Source organism: Hyaena hyaena, unplaced genomic scaffold (genome assembly GCF_003009895.1).
Source record: "Hyaena hyaena isolate Hyena2069 unplaced genomic scaffold, ASM300989v1 scaffold_96, whole genome shotgun sequence".
Lineage (NCBI taxonomy): Eukaryota > Metazoa > Chordata > Mammalia > Carnivora > Hyaenidae > Hyaena > Hyaena hyaena.
Genome location: NW_024080729.1, coordinates 301,632 through 322,162, shown reverse-complemented (window position 1 = coordinate 322,162; position 20,531 = coordinate 301,632). Strand labels below are relative to the sequence as shown.

The window sequence follows — 20,531 nt, the reverse complement described above, 5'->3', positions numbered from 1 at the left end:
GGAAGGAGAGGAGAGTGAGGCACAGAGAGCCACAGGAGGGGTGGCGGACCCAGACCCAGCATGGCCCCGGCCTCCATCACGTACCCACACCCACGTTCTCTAAGATCACTTGATATTGATCTAACATCAGTACTTGAGACATGAAACTTCACTTGATCACACTATGGTCATGATCATTTACAGAGCGAGTGTGATAGCATGGGCTGTGTCTCCTCCATCAGACTGGGGGCTCCCTGGTGGACAAAGCCTTCACCATCAGCAAGCTTCCACTAGTCCATGTGGCACCACTGTGCGTGGTAGACGGTCTGTAAAGATGGCCATTCTTAATCCCGGCCTCCCCCCCTTCCCGTGCAAGCCTGTGCTGCCGCTCACGTTGGAATCCCCTCCCCTGGAATCGGTGTCTGGCTCGACCAGAGAATGCAGTGCAGGTGACGCCTGGCAGGCTGTTTCTAAGAGGCCCCCTTACTTCTCCCCGTGACGTCCTACCTTAGTGCTCACTCTGGGGATTCTCCTTCTCGGAACCCCGCTGCCACACTGTGAGCTGCCCAAGCCAGTGCATTTGCATCCCCAGCCGTGCTCTCAGCCAAAAGCCATGTCAACTATCAAATGTGTGATGGATGAAGCCGTCCTAGATGTCTGGCCAGTAGTGCTTTTGGCTGAGTCCAGCCTCATGAGGACTGCCTCCGCCATTACAGATCTCAAGCAAGAGCCAACCAGCTGAACCCAGGCAACCCATAGAATGGCAAAAGATAGTAACGTGTGTTTAAGCCACTGACTTGTGTGGTTATGCAGCCACAGATAATCAGAATACCCAGGCTGGTGAGCAGGCATGGGCTGGGTTTGTGCAGCGAGCAACCTGTTCAACCTCCTGCATGGACCTGGCTATCGGGCTATGTCATTTCTGCTCCAAGAGCCTAGCTGAGGACTCCTGGAAAACAATCTCCCAAGCAAGGCCCATCACCAAGGACTGCCTAATAATTCCCCAGGAAACCTAAATCCCCAGGAAAGTGTGAAAAAGAACGCAATGCAACAAGGCCACGGGACCAGAACTGGACTCTAATGAGGTTCCATGGAGGAGGGCATGGCAGTGGCTACCTTGAAGGTTCCAGAAGACTTACCAATGGTAGTGATGACCGTGGCTGCAAAAATCATTGCATTGGGCCAATTCCAGTTGTTGAAGGTCTGATTCCCTGTAATGGCCACGCCCTGTCCTGCGGCATCAGATACTACCTAAAAAGAAACACAGAGTGATGTTTATACTTTCTAAGTGACAGCACTATACATAATTCCATAGGCATTCGTAATCATCACAATAATAAGGTGGCAGTTACTGTCTCCAGTTTATAGATAGCAACATTTTAAAGACTATCAGAGAGGTTAAGTGATGTGCCCATGATCACACAGCTTGTCAAGCAATCTGTCTCTAAAGTCCATTCTCTCACTGAGCCAGTGCTTCTCAAACCTACTGGCATGCACCAGCATCACCTGGAGAGTTTCTGAAATACAGACTACTGGGTCCCACCTCCAGGGTTTGGTTCAGTGGGTCTGGGAAGGGGGCCTGAGAATCTGCACTTCAAATGAGTTTCCAGGGGATGCTGGTGCTAGTGGTCCAGAGTCCACACTCAGAGAGCTACTATACTAGACTACTCTGCCTCAAAGAAGGCACATGTGACTCAGACACACAGGAGGATGCCTAGGCCCCATCAGCCCTCCACAGCCCTCCACAGAGAAGTATACCTGGAAGGGACCCCCCTGTCCCCTTCACCCCAGCTCAGTGCTCTCATGGATCTGCCTTCTCAGGGTGTACAAATCAGCTGGCCTCCCTTTCCTCATCCTTGGGATTCTACCCTCTGCCCCTACAGACTCCCTGTTCCTTTCCCTCCCCGGCTCCCTCCCTCTGCCCCGGACTGAGCAATCTCAAAGTCTGGGCCAGGACAGATCAGAGGTGGTGTGCACATTTCCAGGCGACTCAAAATCCTGCTACCAGTCCCTGCAGGGCTCCCAGCTACTGTGGGCAGCAGGTGAGACGCCCCCTGGGGAAGTCCACCAGCGGCCCCAGAAGAAGTCTTCTCTATTCCAGGAATACTAATCGCTGCCAAACCTGTTCTGACCTGACCAGAGACTGCCTCTAGCCCCGCCTTCAGTCCTGCCACCACCAACCCCAACTTGCAGATGACGGGGTGTGGGTGGACCCTAGAAGGAGGCTCTCAACAAGGGCCCAGGATTTAAATGGGGGATGGGGTTCCAGTTCTGCCCCCAAGGAGGGCCCCCCAATCCAGAGACTGGGAACTCAGCCAAATTCCCTATAAAGCTCAAGCCTGGGACTGAGGGAAGACAGAAAAAGAGTGAGGCAGACGGAAAGCCCAGAGCTGTAACCCACCGCAGTGTGACTGAAGTTTGATGGGAAACAAGGGAGGGGCTGGGGTTGTTGAGAAGGAATGAGCAGTCTGGAGCAGCAGCAGGTCCGTGTAAACGGATCTGCCGATTCCATAAAGAATTTTCCATGATGACATGCTCGTCTGACAGGCCATCAAACCACACCGCTCGCTGCCCTGCCTCCTCATGGCGTTTCCAGAGCATCAATCCGCAGGCTGTGCGGCAGCAAAGCAGAAAGGCGGCTGGCTGCCTGCAGCCCTTTGCTCAGCCTGCTGGCTGTCCAGCCGGCAGGGCCACCTCCACGTGAGAGCACCAGCACATTCAGATCCTAAGGGGCCAACAGGTCCATCCGAACGGTTTTCTCAGAAATAAACCTACGTCCGAAGCAGGAGAATGTAGCAGGGTCCTGTGTCTTAATGTCAAACAGATGGCGGCTCCCTTTGGCCCCAGCCTTTGTTGTAGAGCAGAAAGGGCAGATCATAATTGCCAGCGAGCTCGGCCTGACAGATGAAAAGAACGTTTAAGTAGAAATTGCACCACTGAGCAGGGAGCGATGCAATCAGGGCGCCATCTCTGCTCATCCCCATGGAGTCTCGGGAAGAAGAAAGCTGTCCCTGTTCTCACGCAAACGAAAGAAGTGGGTTCTAGAAATTCAAACCAGGACTCTCACGGATGTCCAAATGGGGGTAGCAGCAAGTCTGGCACATTCCGAGGAGGGACTGGTGGGCACCAGAAGCTAGCGCAGGTTCATCAAGAACGAGTCACGCTCAGCTAAGTAGTCTCCCGCTCCAAGGGGTTGCAAACCCTTGAAGTTGGGTGGAATGCAGTAAATCTAGATTTCAGCAAGGCAGCTGAGCAGATGGGCTTAAAGATACTCATGTGGACAAGACAGAGACATGTAGGGCGGAGCTGGGATTAATTTGGATCCCTTTAAAGGCAGATAAACAACCAAGAAATACTGATCTTTATCAACCCGGTCCGAGGTCTCCATGATCATGCCAAAGGCCTGGCCTCTTTGGTATTTTAATCAACGACACAGAAAAGACATATGTAGTTGGCTGACCAGTCTCGTGTGCAAAGGATGCAAAACTCGGGACAAGGCAGATTGGAGGATAGTTATTAACACACGGCAAAGGCAGTCTGGAACTCAAAAATCATCTGGACTGGAAAAATGGGCCCAAACTAACAAGATATGACCATCTTTTAGATTTTTCATGTCATACACTTTGGGTTAGAAAAGAGCACTTTAGGAGCAAAAGGAGAAGTCCTTGAGTCTCAGCTGATGACAAACTAACAAACACGGGGGTGGCTGCTGAAAGAAAAGTCAACACAATCTCGGGCAGCGTCAACATCTTATCTACTGAGAGGGCAGGGCCATACACGGGGAACTGTCCCACTCTGGGTGCCTGACCTTTCGTATCTGTTAACCAAGGAGGAGGAGAGTGGCTTTTGTGGATACTGAGCTACCTCAGAATGGACTGCTCTTGGCAGCAATCCATTTCTGGTAACAGAAAATGTTTAGAGCAAAGGTGACCACAGCACAGCCGGGGTGCTGAAGGTGTGATTGGAAACAAGGGTTCCCAGCAGGGTGGTAGCACCTTTCGGAAGTGTCTGGAAGTGCTGCCTACACCACAGACAGCACTGAGGAGATGGAGTCCCTGCCGGCCCCCCAGCTGTCCTAGTGGAGGATGGGGCTAGATGTCCCGCCACTCACAAGAGAGCCCAAGCCACGATGCCGACACTGCTTCCGCTGAGGAACACTGGCTTCCCAAAGGCAATCTGTGATCTGGGCATCATTAGTAAGTACTAAGGAGACACCCAGCCTAAGAGTGGCAAAACAGGGGCGACCGGGTGGCTCAGTCTGTTGAGCGTCCAACTCTTGGTTTCAGCTCAGACCATGATCCCAGGGTCATGGGATGAAGCCCCGCGCATTGGGCTCCATGCTTTGTGGAGCCTGCTTGAGATTCTTTCTCTCTCTACCCCTCTCCTTTACTCACGCTCTCTCCCTCTCTTAAAAAAAAAAAAAAAAAATTAATTGAAACAAAAAACAAAGTGGCAAACAGGGTAACCAAAGAGGCATTACGGTTGGGAGCTCTGCAGTAGAAAAACTGGGTTTCCTGCTTTCCTCCTGCCAAATCCTATGGCCTTTGGGGCATAGCCCTGCAGCCTCGGCCTCCAGCCCTGGGTTATCAGGGAGCCACAGCCCCATGCACTTTCCCCATGACCTCCATTATCTCTCCATGGTCACCCAGACAGGGGCAGGCAGCGAAGGAGGCATTCTGAGGGTCCCAATGTCCCCAGGGCTAGAAGTGCCACCAGCCCTTACAACAATCCAATGGCAGTGCTTCTGCCAACCGGTGAGGTCACGAAACAGGCCAGAGGGTGAGTGGGGCGGGGCTGGGTTCTGGTTACAAGTCAGTGGGACTCCCCCCACCCCTGCTCTACTGGCCCCTAGGCACCTGCAGCACTCCTTGCTGTTGCCTCCTCTCTGCCCACGGTCACCGAGCAGCTGGCCTGAGAATCAGCTTGGCTCCCTCCCAGTGCTGGGGTGGGAAGAAGGATGAGTGCCGCTGAATGGCCGACGCCCCTTGCGGGCTGTATATTCACATATTACCTAACAGGTTCTTCCTGTGATCCTGCCACGTGTCCCTCGAGAGTGAGGAGAGTGAGGCCTGGGGGCGGGGCAGAAGTCCAGGTGTGGACTTGGGGGCCTGCTTCCTGTTCTCACCATGTGTAACTGTGGCTCTGGCAGGAGCCCCTCCACGGTGATGGTCAGGGTCACGCAGAAAGCAAGGGGCGGTCTCCCAGAACAAAGGGCCTGACCCAGGATCCAGGCCATCGCTGGGTTGGGGAGAGTGGCCTGGGGGAGACAGGCCGACACCATGAGGGATGTGGCGTCCTGTCCCCAGGGTTAGGGAAACAGCTCTCGCAGGAGGAGGTGGCCCCTGTGCACTCACAGAATTCTTTAACTTGGCTCCCAAATTCACACAAGACAATATTTTCATTTTCCACATGACCCTGGAGAGTGATGGGAGAAGGGGTCCTGCATGCCGCCCAGGCCCAGCTCTTGTTTGGCGAAGGGATCGAGCTCCCTCCTGGGTCAACCCCCTAACAAAGCAGCTATGATTTATTGAGGGCCTACCACGCACGGAGTATTGTGCTAACACGTTACTGCCTTTAGCTCACTTAATGAGGACAGAATCCTGCTGGGAAGATACTGTAATTTTTTCCATTTTGCAAATGAGAATTTAAGGCTTGGAGAGGTTAACTAAGTAGCTTAAGGTCAGAATGCTAAAAGCACGAAGCCAGGAGAGCCCTGGCTAGACGTGGTTATCCTGCCCCCCTTCCCACAGAGGCCACAGGAAGGAGGCCAGTGCATACTTCCACCCCTTCGCACCAGCTGAAAAAACAGTGCCCTAAAACCAGTCCATCCACTCTGACCCGGGCTCAGCATTTCTAGCCCAGCCTCCAGGGAGGCCACATGCCCTTGCGTTGGCTTCAGGCAACCAGCTGCCCTGACCCCACCCTCCTGAGCTCTCGCTGTCCACTGTCCGAGAAGTACGGTTCCCGGACAGCTCCTCATCCCCTGGGATCCGGGGTTTCCCAGGCAGAGGCAGCTGCCAGGCCTTCCCCTTCCTGGAGAGACTCATCCTGCTGAGCGGGCCAGTTCCAGGGCGCGGGATACCGTGCCCACCTTCAGACACAGGCAGGTGGGGCGGAGGGCAGGCTCTCCCCTCGCGCCCCCTCCTGCGGCGGGGTGGGGATGGCGGCTCCCTGGCGCTCACGGAGCCTCCAGCTCCCAGGCAGACCTCGGGGATGGGTCACAGAGCTCTTGCCCACTGTGCAGGATGCAGCTTAAGGATCCTCCCTGAGGCCAGCTTCCAATGGAGCCCCACGCTGTTGGAGGCACGCAGGCCCGGTCCTTTACCAAACCCTGGCTGCAGTTCCATCTCCATGGCTTGGAGCCACTGGCCTGGAGGGTGAAATAAGGCTGGTGGCCACACAGGCACGGTGCTCAGCACAGGACAGAAAGGACCTTTACCACTCACTTAGCCCTCCCAGCCCCCTTGTGAGGGGCGCACAGCTTATTAATCCTTATTTGTAACAGATTAGAACAGATGATATTTGAATAGCAGTGGATTTGGAGTGGTTGTATGTTCGACACCGACCAAGCCCTTTAATCATTCAGCTCCCTGAATCTTTACAAGCCTAAAGCGTAGGTGCTGTTACCCCCCGTCACAGATGAGGGCAATGAGGCACAGAGGCCCAAGGGTCACATAGCTAGTCTGTGGCGGGCCTGGGGAGTGAAGTCGGGCGGTCTGGCCCTTAGCTCCTGTGCTACCTACAGATGGGGAGAGGAAAGCGAGGACACAGGGTGGGTCTCTTAGCTACAAGGAGTGGAGCCAGGCCTCTGGAACACAACCTCCCAGGCAAGTTGAGAGACATCTGCAGGAATGCAGACTCCCCTAGAACACGCATGAGCTCCGTGAGGACAGGACTTTTGTTTCCCACTGCTGTATTCCCAGAACCTAGGACACTGCATGGCACATCGAGAAAGTGCTCAACAAACACCGGTTACGTGGGTGAGCACATGACCTTAAGTGACTGTATATTCTCTGGCCTGGACTAACTCGTACCCCCAGTGGCCTCCCTCCAACACCTTCCCAGTATTGCCCTGCAGCTGAGTTTCAACTAAATTCATCAGCAACAAGGTAGGGGCCTGAACCCGGCAGGAGAGGGAAGCAGAGTCAGACCCCCAGCAAGAGTGGGGCTGACGAGGTCAAGGGTTGGCTGCAGACACCACTGAAACCACAAGCATCCAACTGGCATTGAGGGTGGGATGAGGGGGAGTGGGTGCAAGACCCCAAGAGGGGGCAGAGGGCTGGGGAAGGGGTGACGTACAGCAGGCAGATGAGAGCCCTCTCGGCCACGGCCAAGATGGCAGAGCTGGGAGAGTCCCTGGGCAGACTGAAGGACTGTGCTTTCTGCAGGAAGGGGAGGCAGTCCCCTTTGGAAACTGTCCTGGGGCAGGAGGCGAGCAGAGAGCAGAAGGAAGACAGAAGGGAATACTGGTAGAAACACTTACTAGGAGCCTCTCTGCGGCTCAGCCTTCATGTAGGGAGGCAGAGGTCTCCCAAATGCTAACATCAAGTCTACTGGCAAATAACTTAGCCTATCAGTCTCAGTCTCCCCATGTGTCAAGAGTAACACGTTTCCTGAACATCCGAAATGTGTGTGTCGGTCAGGAAACCAGACCCTGAAAGGACCTGAGACCCAGGGAGAAAGAACGTTTGTCCCCAAGGCTAGATCAAAGGGCAAGGGGTTAGCTTCTGGGCACCTGGAAGACAGGCCTAGGTGATAACAGGGGACACTGGCCCCAAACTTCCTCACACCTGCTGCCTTTTCCCACCTCTTCCTAGTCTAATGGCGAAAGCTGTCCTTTGTCAGTCTGAGCAGTCAGCTTCCTCAGGACACATGGGGACAGGGGATCAGCTGGAGTTAGAGGACCTGGGGAGTGGGTGTGTATTAAAGCTCTCCCTGGGCAGAAGCTCACCCGACATGTCCTGTTCCATCCCTCAGAAGGCTCATCTCTCTTGATCTCTGCCACCCAGAGGCTCCCAGTCATCCCGGCCAGTCTCCTAAACAGCCAAGCAAGGCAAGCAGGCTGTGGGAAGGTGAGTGGGGAGAGAGAAACATGCCACACACTGTGACCTCCCCCCACCCCACCCGGCTGCCTGCCAGGAGAGGCTGAGGCTGGGGCCCAGGCAGCCTGTCGGAACGCTGGCCCCAGCTCCCAGCCCAGCCTCACAGCTCTCACAGCACCCACCCACTACCCGGCTCCTGCTGGCCTCCCGAGTGTCCGTGTCTGTCTGTCTGTCTGTCCATCTAGTCTAACAAAGAACCCCTCTGAACAGGGGGTCAAGGGTAGGACGGAGGCCCCGCGGGGAGTGTTGTGAACAGGACTGACATCAAGTGGAGATTAGTAAACCTACCTCAGGCACTTTCCAAGCAAGTATTTGCAGTATGGACTTTACAACAATGTTTCTCAAATCCTTTAACACCCGAACCTATGAACAGATAAAGGGAGGAGGGGAGGGGGACCCCAGAGCCTGCGTGGGAACTCCCTAGAGCAGTCTGAGAAGCGGGAGTGGGAATGCGGGGGGCTGGTGGGGAACGGCTAGTCTGTCCAGCTGCGGGGCCAGTCCTCCATCAAACAGTCCTTCTGGGGAAAGTGTCCCGGCCAGAAGGTGAGCACCTGCTAACTATGTTATCCCTAAAACCAATTAGAGAATCGAAGACTATTAGTTAAGCCCTCAATTATCTCCATCCTCTGTCTCTGCACCGCTCAGACTGACTAACATCTCAAGCTTTCTCTAACTGGGGATGGCGGAGAGGGTGCTGGGCTTGTTTTCAGATGAGGAAACTGAGGCTCCGGGACTTTAGATACCATACAGCCACTGAGGCAGTGGCTCTCAGTTCAGGCTGCACAACACAACCACCCCCCACCCCACCCCACCCCACCCCCGCCCTAGGTTTAAATAACTACAGTGCCAGGGCCCCCCGGCAAGTGTTCTGTGTACTTGACCCACGGGGGATTCTGAAGTGCAGCCACTCACTGCCTAGTGTGGGGTGATGGGCGTGGGCACCAGGCTCCAAGCCTCCACCTCCCTGGCCCTGGGCATTCTTGCTGGCCTCTTGCTTCAGCCCAGGTGACCAGGATGTGGCTGGGAAGGCAAGTGCACCTTGAGAACGGGGCACCGGCGAGGTGCCACCCTGATACCTGTGCCAGCACAGGCCCTGTCACTCCCGGGGAAGAAGCAGGTGTCTGTGGCAGGTGCAGGGACCCAAGGGGGCAGGGCCACCCTGCATCTCAGTTGAGATCAGACCTCAGCTATTACAGTGCAGACTTTGTTAACTTCTTTTTTTGCCTACCTGTAACTTTGGGATTTGTGCCGGTGCCCACCCATGGAGTACTTATTATGTTTTCAGAAGAAGGAAGAAAAGATGAATTGCTGGAGACTCGGTTGGTATGCTACGTTGGTAGGCTAGGCAATGTAGGGCTGGAGAACCAGGTTCATTCAGCTCTCCTCTGCCAGCCGCTCGCTGAGATGCTCCGGGGACCCCCTGACCTCTGCCCACTTCCTTCTCTGCAAAATGAAGAGGTTGGTCTAGGACTACTCCTGGGGTCCCCCTGCCTGGACAACGCATAATTTCCTCTGCCCAGAATCATGACTTCTGGGCCCAGTTCAGCACTTCCCAAATTCCTAAACCACACCACACAGGTGAAAGTACATTTTCATTCTTGAGACTCAGTTCACTGGCCACCGGCTCAGCTCCTCCTGAGCCACCAGCACATCAGGCCACCCATGTCAGGAGGGAGCCCTGTTCCTCGACCACGCTTCCTCTTCCCTGTGTCCCCTGGATCCTGATGCAGGATGGAGAAGGCGCCTCACTGCGTCTCCTCCTCTTGGGTCCTTAAAGCCACATGCCGGTGCTGGTCTGGGCCGCCCTCCTCCAGCCCAGGTATCTTGGGTGGGACTATGTACAAAACACAATCCCCTATACAATCACACCTGCAGAAACCCACACAACCTCATGAGGCCAAATAGGAAGTGGCACGCCACCACGTCCTCAATGCACACGTCAGGCGTCACTATACCACTGCCTAGCCGGGACCGCACGTAGAGATGGTCTTGGGGGAGAGCTTGGGAAAGTACTCATGCCCGGGTCCTGCCCTCAGGGAATCAGACAGCAATGGTCTACGGCACGGAACAAAGATGCTTAAAGCTGCCCCTGGTGACTCTACTATCATATACAGACAATTTCAGAGCCACTGCCCCAGACCCAAACCATCCTCCCTCCCGGGTGCAGCCCCGTCCCTCGAGCCAGTGCAGCAGGTCGTGGAAGCATGGCTGTCCTCCAGCCCACCTCTGGGGTTCCCCTCGCACACCCTCCTGCGCCATCTCTCAGCAACCTCTGCGGAGCTCAGAAGCACTGCTAGATCTCACGCTCCAAGGGGCAAGCCCGTGCCAGAGGTGAGTACGTTTTCAACAGAAATCTCCGGGTTTCCGACTTTCTCAGGCCCGGGAGCCCTGTCTGTACTCAGGAGGGACAATAAAAACAAGGCAGGTGACCCTGCCCCCATTGTTCTCCGGCTGGGACGGTAACCCCCCAGCAGCTGGGGGCCCCTCCCGTGAGAGGGCAGAGCTTTGCAGGGACTGGCTGACCTGGGAAGGCTGCAGGCTTGGCTAAAGCAAACAGTGAAGGGCTGCTGAGGTCTGGGCTCAGGATGGGATGTCAGCAAGTGTTCTCAGGCACCTGGAAGGCTCCGCAGATATACGAGACTGGAAATCCCAGTGTGTGAAGACACAGGGGACCTCACCGGCCCAGCTCGGGGTCTCCCGGCCCTGCTGCCTGAGAGGGTTTCCTCCCATCCAAACACACACACAAGGTGACCCTCCAGAGCTATGTTCCCAAATCCATCTCCTGCTTCATCTTCTTAAGGACTCAGGGCCGGTGAGATGTCCAGGGACCCCTAAATGACAAGAGGGACATCCTTGGTCCACCTCAGCCTCTCTACCCACCATTCACACCCACTGCCCTGCCTGGGGTGACCATGGCCCGGCCAGCGGTCCTGTGCTGCTACCACCCGTTCCCGATCCAAGAGGCTGGGGACTGGGGCCTGGGCACATGACTTGGCCTCTTCCCTGCCCCCAGAATCCAAATTCTGGGAGTGATGGACATCTCTCTGCCTTTCCAGATGTAGAGAACATTGTTCAGCCAGGGCCCCTCAAGCATGTCAGGTGGGCAGAACAGTCCCCTCCTCCCACAGGGATGGGGACACTTGGGAGTGAGAGGCCCCACACAGGGTTCAGCTTCTGGCCTGTCCTTTCCATACAAGCCAGCAAACCTCTCTGGGCCCCACCCAACAGCTCTAACAAAAGGTCCTGGGAAGAGGGTGGGGCTGGCACTCCCCTCCTCCTCACCCAAACCCACTCATACCTAGAACTCCTGTGGCCCTAATCCCATTTAAGGCCAAGACCCTGGAGGAGGGCAGGGAGGCAGAATGGATATTCCTATTCCCATTCTGTAGCAGAGGAAATCAATCAGAGAGGGCTGGTGACAAGTAAGTCACACAGCAAGCTGATAACAAAGCACAGAGCAGAACCAACCAGAAGCCCCTGACTCGTCCTGGAGGGTCCTTTCCACCAACCAACCAGACCATCCTTCACCCATCCCGGAACTGGGTTGAGAAATGCCAACCAAAGTGGAGCAGGGAAGGGGACAGCAGACAGGTAGGCACAGGTAACAGGTGACAGAGCTAAGAAGGGGTTGTGCAGATCTAGTTTTGACATTATTTAGGTGGTGAGTGTACACTTACACTCCCCGTCCTCAACTGCCGGGATGCCTCTTAGATTTACCCCAACTGTGCAGTGGGGTGGGAGGCGCAACCTCAGGAAGTCACCATCCACACGAGCTTTCTAAAAACAGCCCTCAAGCAGCCACAAAGGAGGTCACAGGAACTGCTGACTAGCCAGCTCCCCGTCCAGGGCTGACGACCTGACCTGGTTCACGATCAGCCCGGCTGCCCCACTGCCACCACCTTGCTTCCGGTCCTCCAGAGCTCAGGTCTGCACACTGGCCTGGACAACGCAAACCGGGATGGCCAAGCCACTTCAAAATCACAAACGTCATGTTTGGGACGCTCTAAGAGCAGCCCGGGGATGAGCAGGAGAGGCCTGGGAGTTGAAGCAGACGTGCCTGGGTGTCCACCATTCACCAGCGGGTCACCCAGGACAAGGGCTCTCCCCTCTCTGAGCTTCACTTTCTGTATGTGGCAAGCGGGGGCACCAAGGCTGCATTGGGTGGGAGCGCACATTACAGGAAACAATGCACAGCTCGGTGCTGGGCATACATGGTGTGCCCCCAAAACAGGCACTAGGTAGGAAAACACGGGTGATGGGGGGATGCCTGCTGGACGGGGCCTCCAGAGCTGGCCTGGCTGTCAACGGCAGTGCTCTCCTTCCGGCTACCACCGCCCGGAACACTACTATGGCCACAGCCTACTATTATCTCCCCCTGGATAGAAGGCAGACTTCACTCATCCCTTATTCCTGGAAGGGAAACTGGTATGAGTAAGTCCTCAGTATTAATGAATAACTGAGTCTCCAAGACGGATGCCCTTCATAATCACACCTTCCAGCGCACAAAGTTGGGTGCCAGTGTTCTTTAATGTGAGTTCTGGCTCTGCTGGGGAAGGTGGGCAGTCCTGGTGGGTGTGGGCAACCCGTGTTGATGGCAGTTGTTTCTCTGCCCCAGGGCCTCTCCCCTGCCTCACCCCACCCCACCTGTCTGCAAGGCCAAAGCCCCCAGAGGTCCTAGCCCCGGTGAGTCAGCTGCCCTGCAGACTTTGGAACCATCAGGATTTCAGAGGAAGGAGGCAGGTGGGTGGGGAAGGGTAGGAGCCCGGGAGGCAAGTCAGTCAGGGCTGAGAGCCACAGGTCTCCCCATGCATGTCCCTGCTTTCCTGCTCCCCTAGCAGTGTGAGGGACGCTCTGTTCCACGAACCTCTCTGAGCCCTGGTGGCTGCTGGTCCTGCTCCTCTGGACAGCCCTGGGGTTGTTTGCTGGGATCCTGAGGACACGGTTCCCCACCACCACCACCCCCACACTCCAGCCTCCATGCTATAAAACCTGTCCCTGATCCCTGCCTCAGTCAGGCCTCCCGGTTACACCCCTGCCCTGGAGAGGAGGGCCGTGGCTGACATCGCCCACCTCTTGTCTTGCAGAGCATGCCAGACCACAGGCAAACTCTCCCCCACCCAGGGGCCTCAAGAGTGGCCCCTCTGCCTGCTCCTTCCTCCCTTCCCTCTCACTTCACCCCTGGCTGGTGGCTCTGGGTAATAAGTAACCACCCATCCTTAAAGGCTGGGGTTCTGATGATAAGGAATTATTAAGCTTACCCATTTTCTGTAATTTGTTTAAGATGACTAGATGGTTAAACTGTAAACCTCTTCACTAATTTAAAAAAAAAGCCCACAGGGGTTGCAGTGACGGGTATTAATTCTGCACGAAGGGTGGGCAGCTGAGTTTCTCCATTCCTATGGAGTAACCTCCCCACCTGCTTATTGCAACTCCCCTCCCCTGGCCCTGCACCCAATCCTGGCCCCACTGTGTCAAAGCATGATCCCACCCCATCCCTCTCCACAAAGCCCCCTGCAGGATTCTCCTGCAGGCCAACCACCTGTCATAAAATCCTTCCTTATTGTCTGACTCGAGCCTAAATCCCTCCGGCTGCACTCCAAGCCCATTTCCTTTAGTTCAGTCTCCAGCTGGAGACGGACAACAGCTGGCCTCCATCCTCCCTGGAATAAATTGTACAAGAAACTACCGGCAAAGTAGCACAGGCATTTTGGGATGGAGGGTACTCTTCGCCGGGGGCGGGGGCGCTTCTGCCTCATGGGCCCCCAAAGCCCAGATCAAATCCCACCAGAAGACTGAGTCACGATTAGAGACAGGGGTCAAGACCACAATGCCCGACGCCCACAAAGATCCCGGGCCCGATGCAAAGGGAGGTCCATCCTGAAGGGCAGACGCCCCACTCCCCAGACTGCCACACATCTCACTGGTCGGTCAGTTGCACCAGGGGTTCTGGCCCCCAAGGCCCCAGGTCACAGGAATAAGATACAAACAGGCTCCCCAGTTTGGGAAAGGAAATGGGAGCCAGATATACGCAACCAGGGCCCCCCAGTCAGTAGCTGCTAATGCCACCCTTACCCAGGTAGGTCATGACAGCAGAGGGGCACACCAGGAACAGCTGCCCCACCGTTTTTGCATCACTCAGGGACCATCCCCAGCCTACCTCCCATCCCAGCCGACTGGGGTGTGGACGTGACCAGGGTGAAGAAACAGAGGCGTTTTGTGCTGTAGGTATGGAAAAGTACAGCCAGGCCCTCCTAGCACAGAGAGGCTGGGCTGAGGTGCGGGGTGGTATGGGAGCTGGAAATACCTCCCATCCCCAGACCTGGGGCCCAGGACCAGGGACAGGCCTGGTGACAGGAAATGGACACTCTCTGGATGGCACAGCAGGAGAGTCATGCCTATAAGAAGGCCCGCTGCAAAACCCACGAGGCAGAAAGTATCAGGACCATGGCTTGCTCTCACTCTCTCTCCTTTACAAGGGCTGGGAACTTTTTTTTTTTTTTGTCAATGTTTTTTATTTATTTCTGAGAGAGAGAGAGAGTACATGAGCAGGGGAGGGTCAGAGAGAGAGAGGGAGACACAGAATCCGAGGCAGGCTCCAGGGTCTGAGCTGTCAGCACAGAGCCTGACATGGGACTCGAGTTTGCTAGCGGTGAGATCATGACCTGAGCTGACGTCAGATGCCTAACCGACTGAGCCACCCGGGGGCCCCATACAAGGACTGGGATTTTAAGCAACAGCATTTTTCAAGTCTGCTTAACCCCTAACGCCCGCCCAGGTGCTGGCAGCCCTCAATCGTCTTAGCAGAGAGCAGGAATAGTCAGTGTGCAGGCCCGCATAGGGCCAGCTATTCTCCAGCCCCAGAAGCCATGACCTCCCTTTCTTCACTTGTAAAATGAGAAGAACACTGCCTCCCCCCCCCCCCCCCCCCAACTCTCAGGGCTACAGGTCCAAAGGCTCGATGGATGTGAGTGTGAAGGGCATGAAGCATGTGCACAGGCAAAGCTACAGATGCCCCTGACTTACAAACTCGTGGTTTCTGAACACCGAGTGTCGTTGGGGGAGGCTTTCTTTCAGCCTCCTGGTGCATTGTGTGTGGCCAGAGAAGGCTCAAGGACAGGAAGGTAAATGGCACGAGATTTCGAAGTCACCCAGGGGTCATGCAGGAGAGCGAAATCCGCTCCTCACGTGGTTGCATCCTGTCCCCCTGCAGAGCTCAGTTTCCCATGAAAACACTCTACATGGCAGCTGGGGCGGCCGCTTCTCAGGCTCGTCCAGAGAGGTCCATTTACCCTTCAAGCCTGCTCAAAGTGGCTGTCTGTCCTGGGCCACTGAGGGACAAACTTAAGTGACCCCACAAAGGTGGGCTTTCAGGACACAGCCTGTCACCTCCCAGGTAGAGTGGTGAGACCAGATGGCAAGATGGAAAGAGGGTTCTCTTCACACTTACTCCCACCTCAGGGCTCTGGGGTCCTCTCCTCTTCAGTGGGGCAAGAGCGCAGCTGTGCGTGCCTGTTACAAATGTCACATCTGGCCAGGCACCAGCCCCAAGCCCTGTGCAGAATGCATCCAACCTAATTTAACCCAAAGAAAGAAGGGTCCAGCGTCCTGGACGACCTTCCTTCTTGCACTGTGCAGCTCAGAGCTGGGTCTACTGATAAAGTATTTGCTGAGCACTGACCATATGTTCTGATGCTGTGAGCCAAACAAAGAAAGTACAAGACACAGGCTCTGCCTAGAAGGACTCACAGTTCTATCCAGAGACGGGCAGGCAGACAGGAAGTTACAGGACTGTGGAAGACACAACAAAACAGCAGGGTAATCGTCGAGGTCAGGACAAGCCCCAGGGCTTGAGCTATGCCCCTGTCAAAGTCCCAGCAACTGGACACAAAGCAAGCCCAAACCCAGATGGGGAAACGGAGGCTCACGAGACACAAATGCCTAAAGCAGAGCCACCTCCCAGGCAGGTGCTTCCCTAAGCTCTGAAAACTGCCCATCCCTCCTCCCCAGCCCTACCTTTGGGTCCTCTACCTTTCCCACCCCAGGACGCCATCATGTACCCCAGAAGGAACCTGGAAACCCCCCACAAGTTCTTTCATTCTTTCCAGACTTGTGGTGGAAGAAGGTTCATGGTTCTCATCCCAAGGAGAAGATGTGCCCTTGTGGCCCCAGATTCACCCCACCAGTGATCCTGGACCTTAGTACAGGCTTTCCTCCCAAGGGCTGGGGAAGAGCTGATGCTCCCCTGTAGATCGCGGGCTGAGGAACAGGGTGGAGCAGGCAATCAGAAGGATCTGATACCCAGAGGAACAAGTGGAGGTCCATGGAAAATGACTCACTTTCTACAGCCTGGTCCTGCCTCCAATGAAGCCAAGGCTGACTGATGATGACACCAGGAATGACCCTCCCACCAAATACATACTCATTGGAGTCTGATGTGGATGAGAGGGCAAGGCCCTCTGCAATCTCACACTCTCTGGGGTGTGAGAGTGGATGTGCTCACCTCAGAAGGGCTTGCAAGTTTCCGGTGGGGGAGGGGAGGGGTCAGGGAAGCCACCTCCGACAGGTTCTTGGCACATCACCGTCCCAGCTGGCCAGGCCAGCTCTCCCCTCTCCCACCCCAGAGCCGGAATGGAATTTGACTAGACGTCGCGAGAAGCCAGTGGGCCATTAGAAACCTCAACAGATCCTATCAACACTCCAGTGCTGTCCAAGAGAACTCTCTGTGCTGATGGAATGTTCTATATCTGAGCAGTCCCGTGTGGCTACCGAGCCTTTGAAATGTGTGACTGAGGAACTAAATTTTAATTTAAAATTAAACAGCCACGATATTTAGTGAGTATCATGTTAAAATAAAATTAATTAGCAACAGGTGGGTGGCGAATACCATACGGATGCAGAGTGAAACACAGCACATCCTAGCCAGATTCTCTCCCAGGCAGAGTCCGCCTTCCCCTGGGCCCCCAAGTGCACCCAAGCCTCCGGTGTAAACTGCAGCACGCTCCTGACTCTGAATTACATGCATGGTCCTGGGCACACCCAACTCTTGCCTCTGCTTTGTGTTCAACCAAATGGCAGGGCATGGTCTCCCTGTGCCCCTGTGGGACCTGGCAGAGCTGGATGCAATGTAACACCTGTCCATGGGCCTCTGGAAGACACTGTCCCTTGTAGGGGACACTGTGCCCAGAACTGGGTACAGCTGCTGGGGCTCCCTGGCTCTGCCGGGGGTCTCTCAGGGAACTGCACCCTCTTCTTGGTGACCGCCGCCTTGTGTGTCCCGTCTCAAACACCTTGGTCTGCAGACCAACTCCCCCCCCCCCCCAAGCCTGGTTTCCCCAGATGTTGAGACCCTTCCCCTCAAAGTGTTCAACAGCACTGCTGCCCAGGAAGTCACCACTTTGGCAGCGAAATTTAAAAACAATAGCAACACAGTTTGGCAACCACAGAACTGACACCAGGTTTTAGAGTACGTTCTGTTAAAACCATGATTTTGCTTGGTGCACCTCATACATTAAAAATGAAAAAAGCTAGCACAGAAGTGGCTAATGATATAAGCACATATCTAATCCTTAGAGAAAATTCAATTTCTGTGCTTTAAAGGCATTACAACAGCATTTCAGAAAACTGGGGAGGCAGAGAAAGAAAAAGCCATCAATAATCCTGCCTCCAAGTCAGCACTAACGCCTTCTGTTTTTACATCAAGTTTCTATGACTCAATGCTAACAGAAGCCCACGCTAACTTCACAGTTGCAGCTGCCCTCACCCCCAGTCTTGTTTTTGCTTAACTTGAAGTCTGGCTTCTAGCTCAGTCTCACTCTGAGAAACACCAACTGAAACCACCCCCACCCCAGGGGCCTGGGCAGCTCACGCACCGGGTGTCCCCGTGGTAGTGTCTGAGGGTTTCCCATCCACTGGCCACACAGCCAGGACGGTCAAGAGGGAAGGACTAGCTTGCGTGTACAGAGCAGCGGGGGAGAGGTGCGGAGGAGTGTCCATAGACACAAGACCAGCTCCAGGAAGGGGAAGTTTTGAGACCTGTACACAGTGACCCCAACACAGAGCAGGGAGAGGAGTCAGGGGGTTTGACCACATGCAGCTCTCAGCCCTGGAATGTTCCAGAAAGAGAGGGTGTGCCAGAGCTGAGATCAGTGAACCTGAGTCCCAGCAGGCTTGATGCAGATGGGAAATTTCTGGAGCAGGACCCGAAAGTGCCCCTCATGTTTCCAAAGCTGCCCTGCCCCCAGCATCATGGTGCCTGCCCTGGGTCTAGACCCAATGCACACCCAACCCAGGGAGATGCTGACACTTCGCCAGACAACCTATTGACCTGTCCCAAGAGGGCAGTGTGCATGTAAGGTTCAGAGAGGTGTGGGAAGTCCCCGAGTGCTTGCTGGGTGGACGCAGAATCTGGCTGGGCAAGACCCTCATTGGGAGGGCTAGGGACAGTTTTCCAGATTGGCAGTAGGTCCACTTGAAAGCAAAGGAGGGCTGTGAGGGTCCTGCCTCTGAGATTTAGGGGCTGGTGGAAGAGAAACCGAAGCAAAGAGAAGTACAGCCTCATGGTTCAGGGTGTTCATTAATAATTACCTCTCACACAGTGCTAGGCTTGCAATCCACTGGGGCACAGGTTGAGGGCCTCATGGAGCGTGGGAGGAGTGCAGACCCCCAGGGCGGGAAAGAGGTGCCCAGAGAAGGAGGAGACTCAAAGGAAGGCAACCCCCAGGCTCAACAGGGGAGACTTCCTTGACACCCCTGGCCCATAGCAACTTTCCTCTCCGAGGGCACCCAAGGCCCCCACAACCCGCCACATCCCTACTCAATAACCCTCCATATGCATTGCATGGTCCCACGCCAACCTCAAAAACAGAGAATGTCTAATTCTTCCCAGAATCTCCAGTCCTTAAAACAGCATACGTACTGGGCATACGCCAGGTGCTCAGTTAGGTGTCTAATTGGCCTTAAAGAGCAAGTCCTTGGTTCAGAGAGGGGCGGCGACCTCGCCCAGTCACACAGCGAGTCAGCTGAGTAAGCCCTAGGCCCCGGCTCACTGGGCCACTCACTCACAAGTTAGCCTCTGGGCTGCGGCTGGAGTCTGGGGGATGGGAGAGATGGGGGGTTGAAAAGCTGATAATCAGGACACCCTCCCTTTTCCTGCTCCCCAGGGGGGTGCTGACAAGACACTACTGCATCAGCTTGCTCCACTCAGTCCACTCAGCACTTCCTTACCCTCAGTGAGAGGCAGCCCTTCCACCCGCTGCTCCAGGGGGCCACGATGCTGAGAAGGGAAGGGCGTCCTTCCAAAGCCAACACTGTCAGGATGCATTCCACGACCCAGGAGGCCAGAGGGTTATTCCCACAGCAGAGATGGGGAAGGTCTGGGGCTGCTGTTCTTTCTCCTCCAGAGGGTCTGTGAACAGGTGCCACCCTCCCCCGGGAGGACAGCCAAGGCACTGACACTTAGACGCCAGGGGCCCGTCCTGGCGCCCTCCGCATGCTTGAAGAGTCACGACCTCTATCCTCAGCCAAGCAGGCAGTAGCAGGGTGCCATTTCCACTGCAGGAGAATGGCAAGACTACAGCTATTCCCTATCGAGGTGTAGCCCAGAGTCCTGCTGGAGGACTTTCCCTGGGAAAGCCAAATGGGGGCACGTGTCCCAAGTGCGGGTTTAGCTGCTGAGGAGGTGGCAGTAATATGGGGACTCACATGGAAATCTCACAGCTGACAGCTGCACCGGCCCCCTCTAGCCCCTTGACTTTTTTTCTCGAAGCCTTGGTCCCTGGGTCCCCTGACCTGCAAATTCTGGAGTGAAGGGTAGGGGCCCACTGGGTCTGTAGGGACGATGGGGAAAAGGGGCTGAGGGCAGGAAAGGAGTTGACAGCCCCGACTCTGAACTGTGGCTCCCACTTACATAACCCAAGCTTTCCTGTTTTAAATGTTTTCATACAGCAAATGTCAAGTAAACCTATATGTGGTCAATGTGGTCAGGAAACAGTGGTGTCAGAACCCATAAGGCCGCAGCATGCAGTGCTCAGCAAAGGCCAGCAAGCAGGCATGGAGCGCTTTTGGGGTGCAAGGAACCAACGGGCCCCGAGAAGAAAATCCAGCCCCAAGCAATGGCTGGTAGCCTCGAAAGGTTGGAGGGACTGGCCCTAATTTAGGACACCATGAGAGGCCACCCCAGAGCCCTGGCTCTGGACTCCAATGGTTCGGGCCACTAACTAGCTGTGTGACCTTGGTTAGGTTATTTAATCTCTCTGCCTCAGACACGTTATCTGCACAATGAAGTTCCCCACAGCACCTATCTTAACCATTGCTGGGGAGTCGGTGCAACATGACAATGGCCCTCGCCTGGCACATGGCACCCTTTCCCTCACTGAGTGCCAGCTACCGTTACTACTGTCTTGTGACTGTGATTCCGCCCCCTCTGCCACCCATCCCCACAGTAGCTCGCAT

At 55.3% G+C, this 20,531-nt stretch overlaps 1 protein-coding gene across 1 annotated transcript in view; it reads right to left on the bottom strand.

The window, feature by feature from the left end:
- KCNK5 (potassium two pore domain channel subfamily K member 5) overlaps positions 1 to 20,531 on the bottom strand; it is a 37,962-nt gene that overhangs the window by 6,061 nt on the left and 11,370 nt on the right. Inside the window, exon 2 of the mRNA XM_039235329.1 lies at positions 1,119 to 1,230. Coding sequence (XP_039091260.1) covers positions 1,119 to 1,230 — 112 coding nt within the window. The remainder of the gene's footprint in view (positions 1 to 1,118; positions 1,231 to 20,531) is intronic.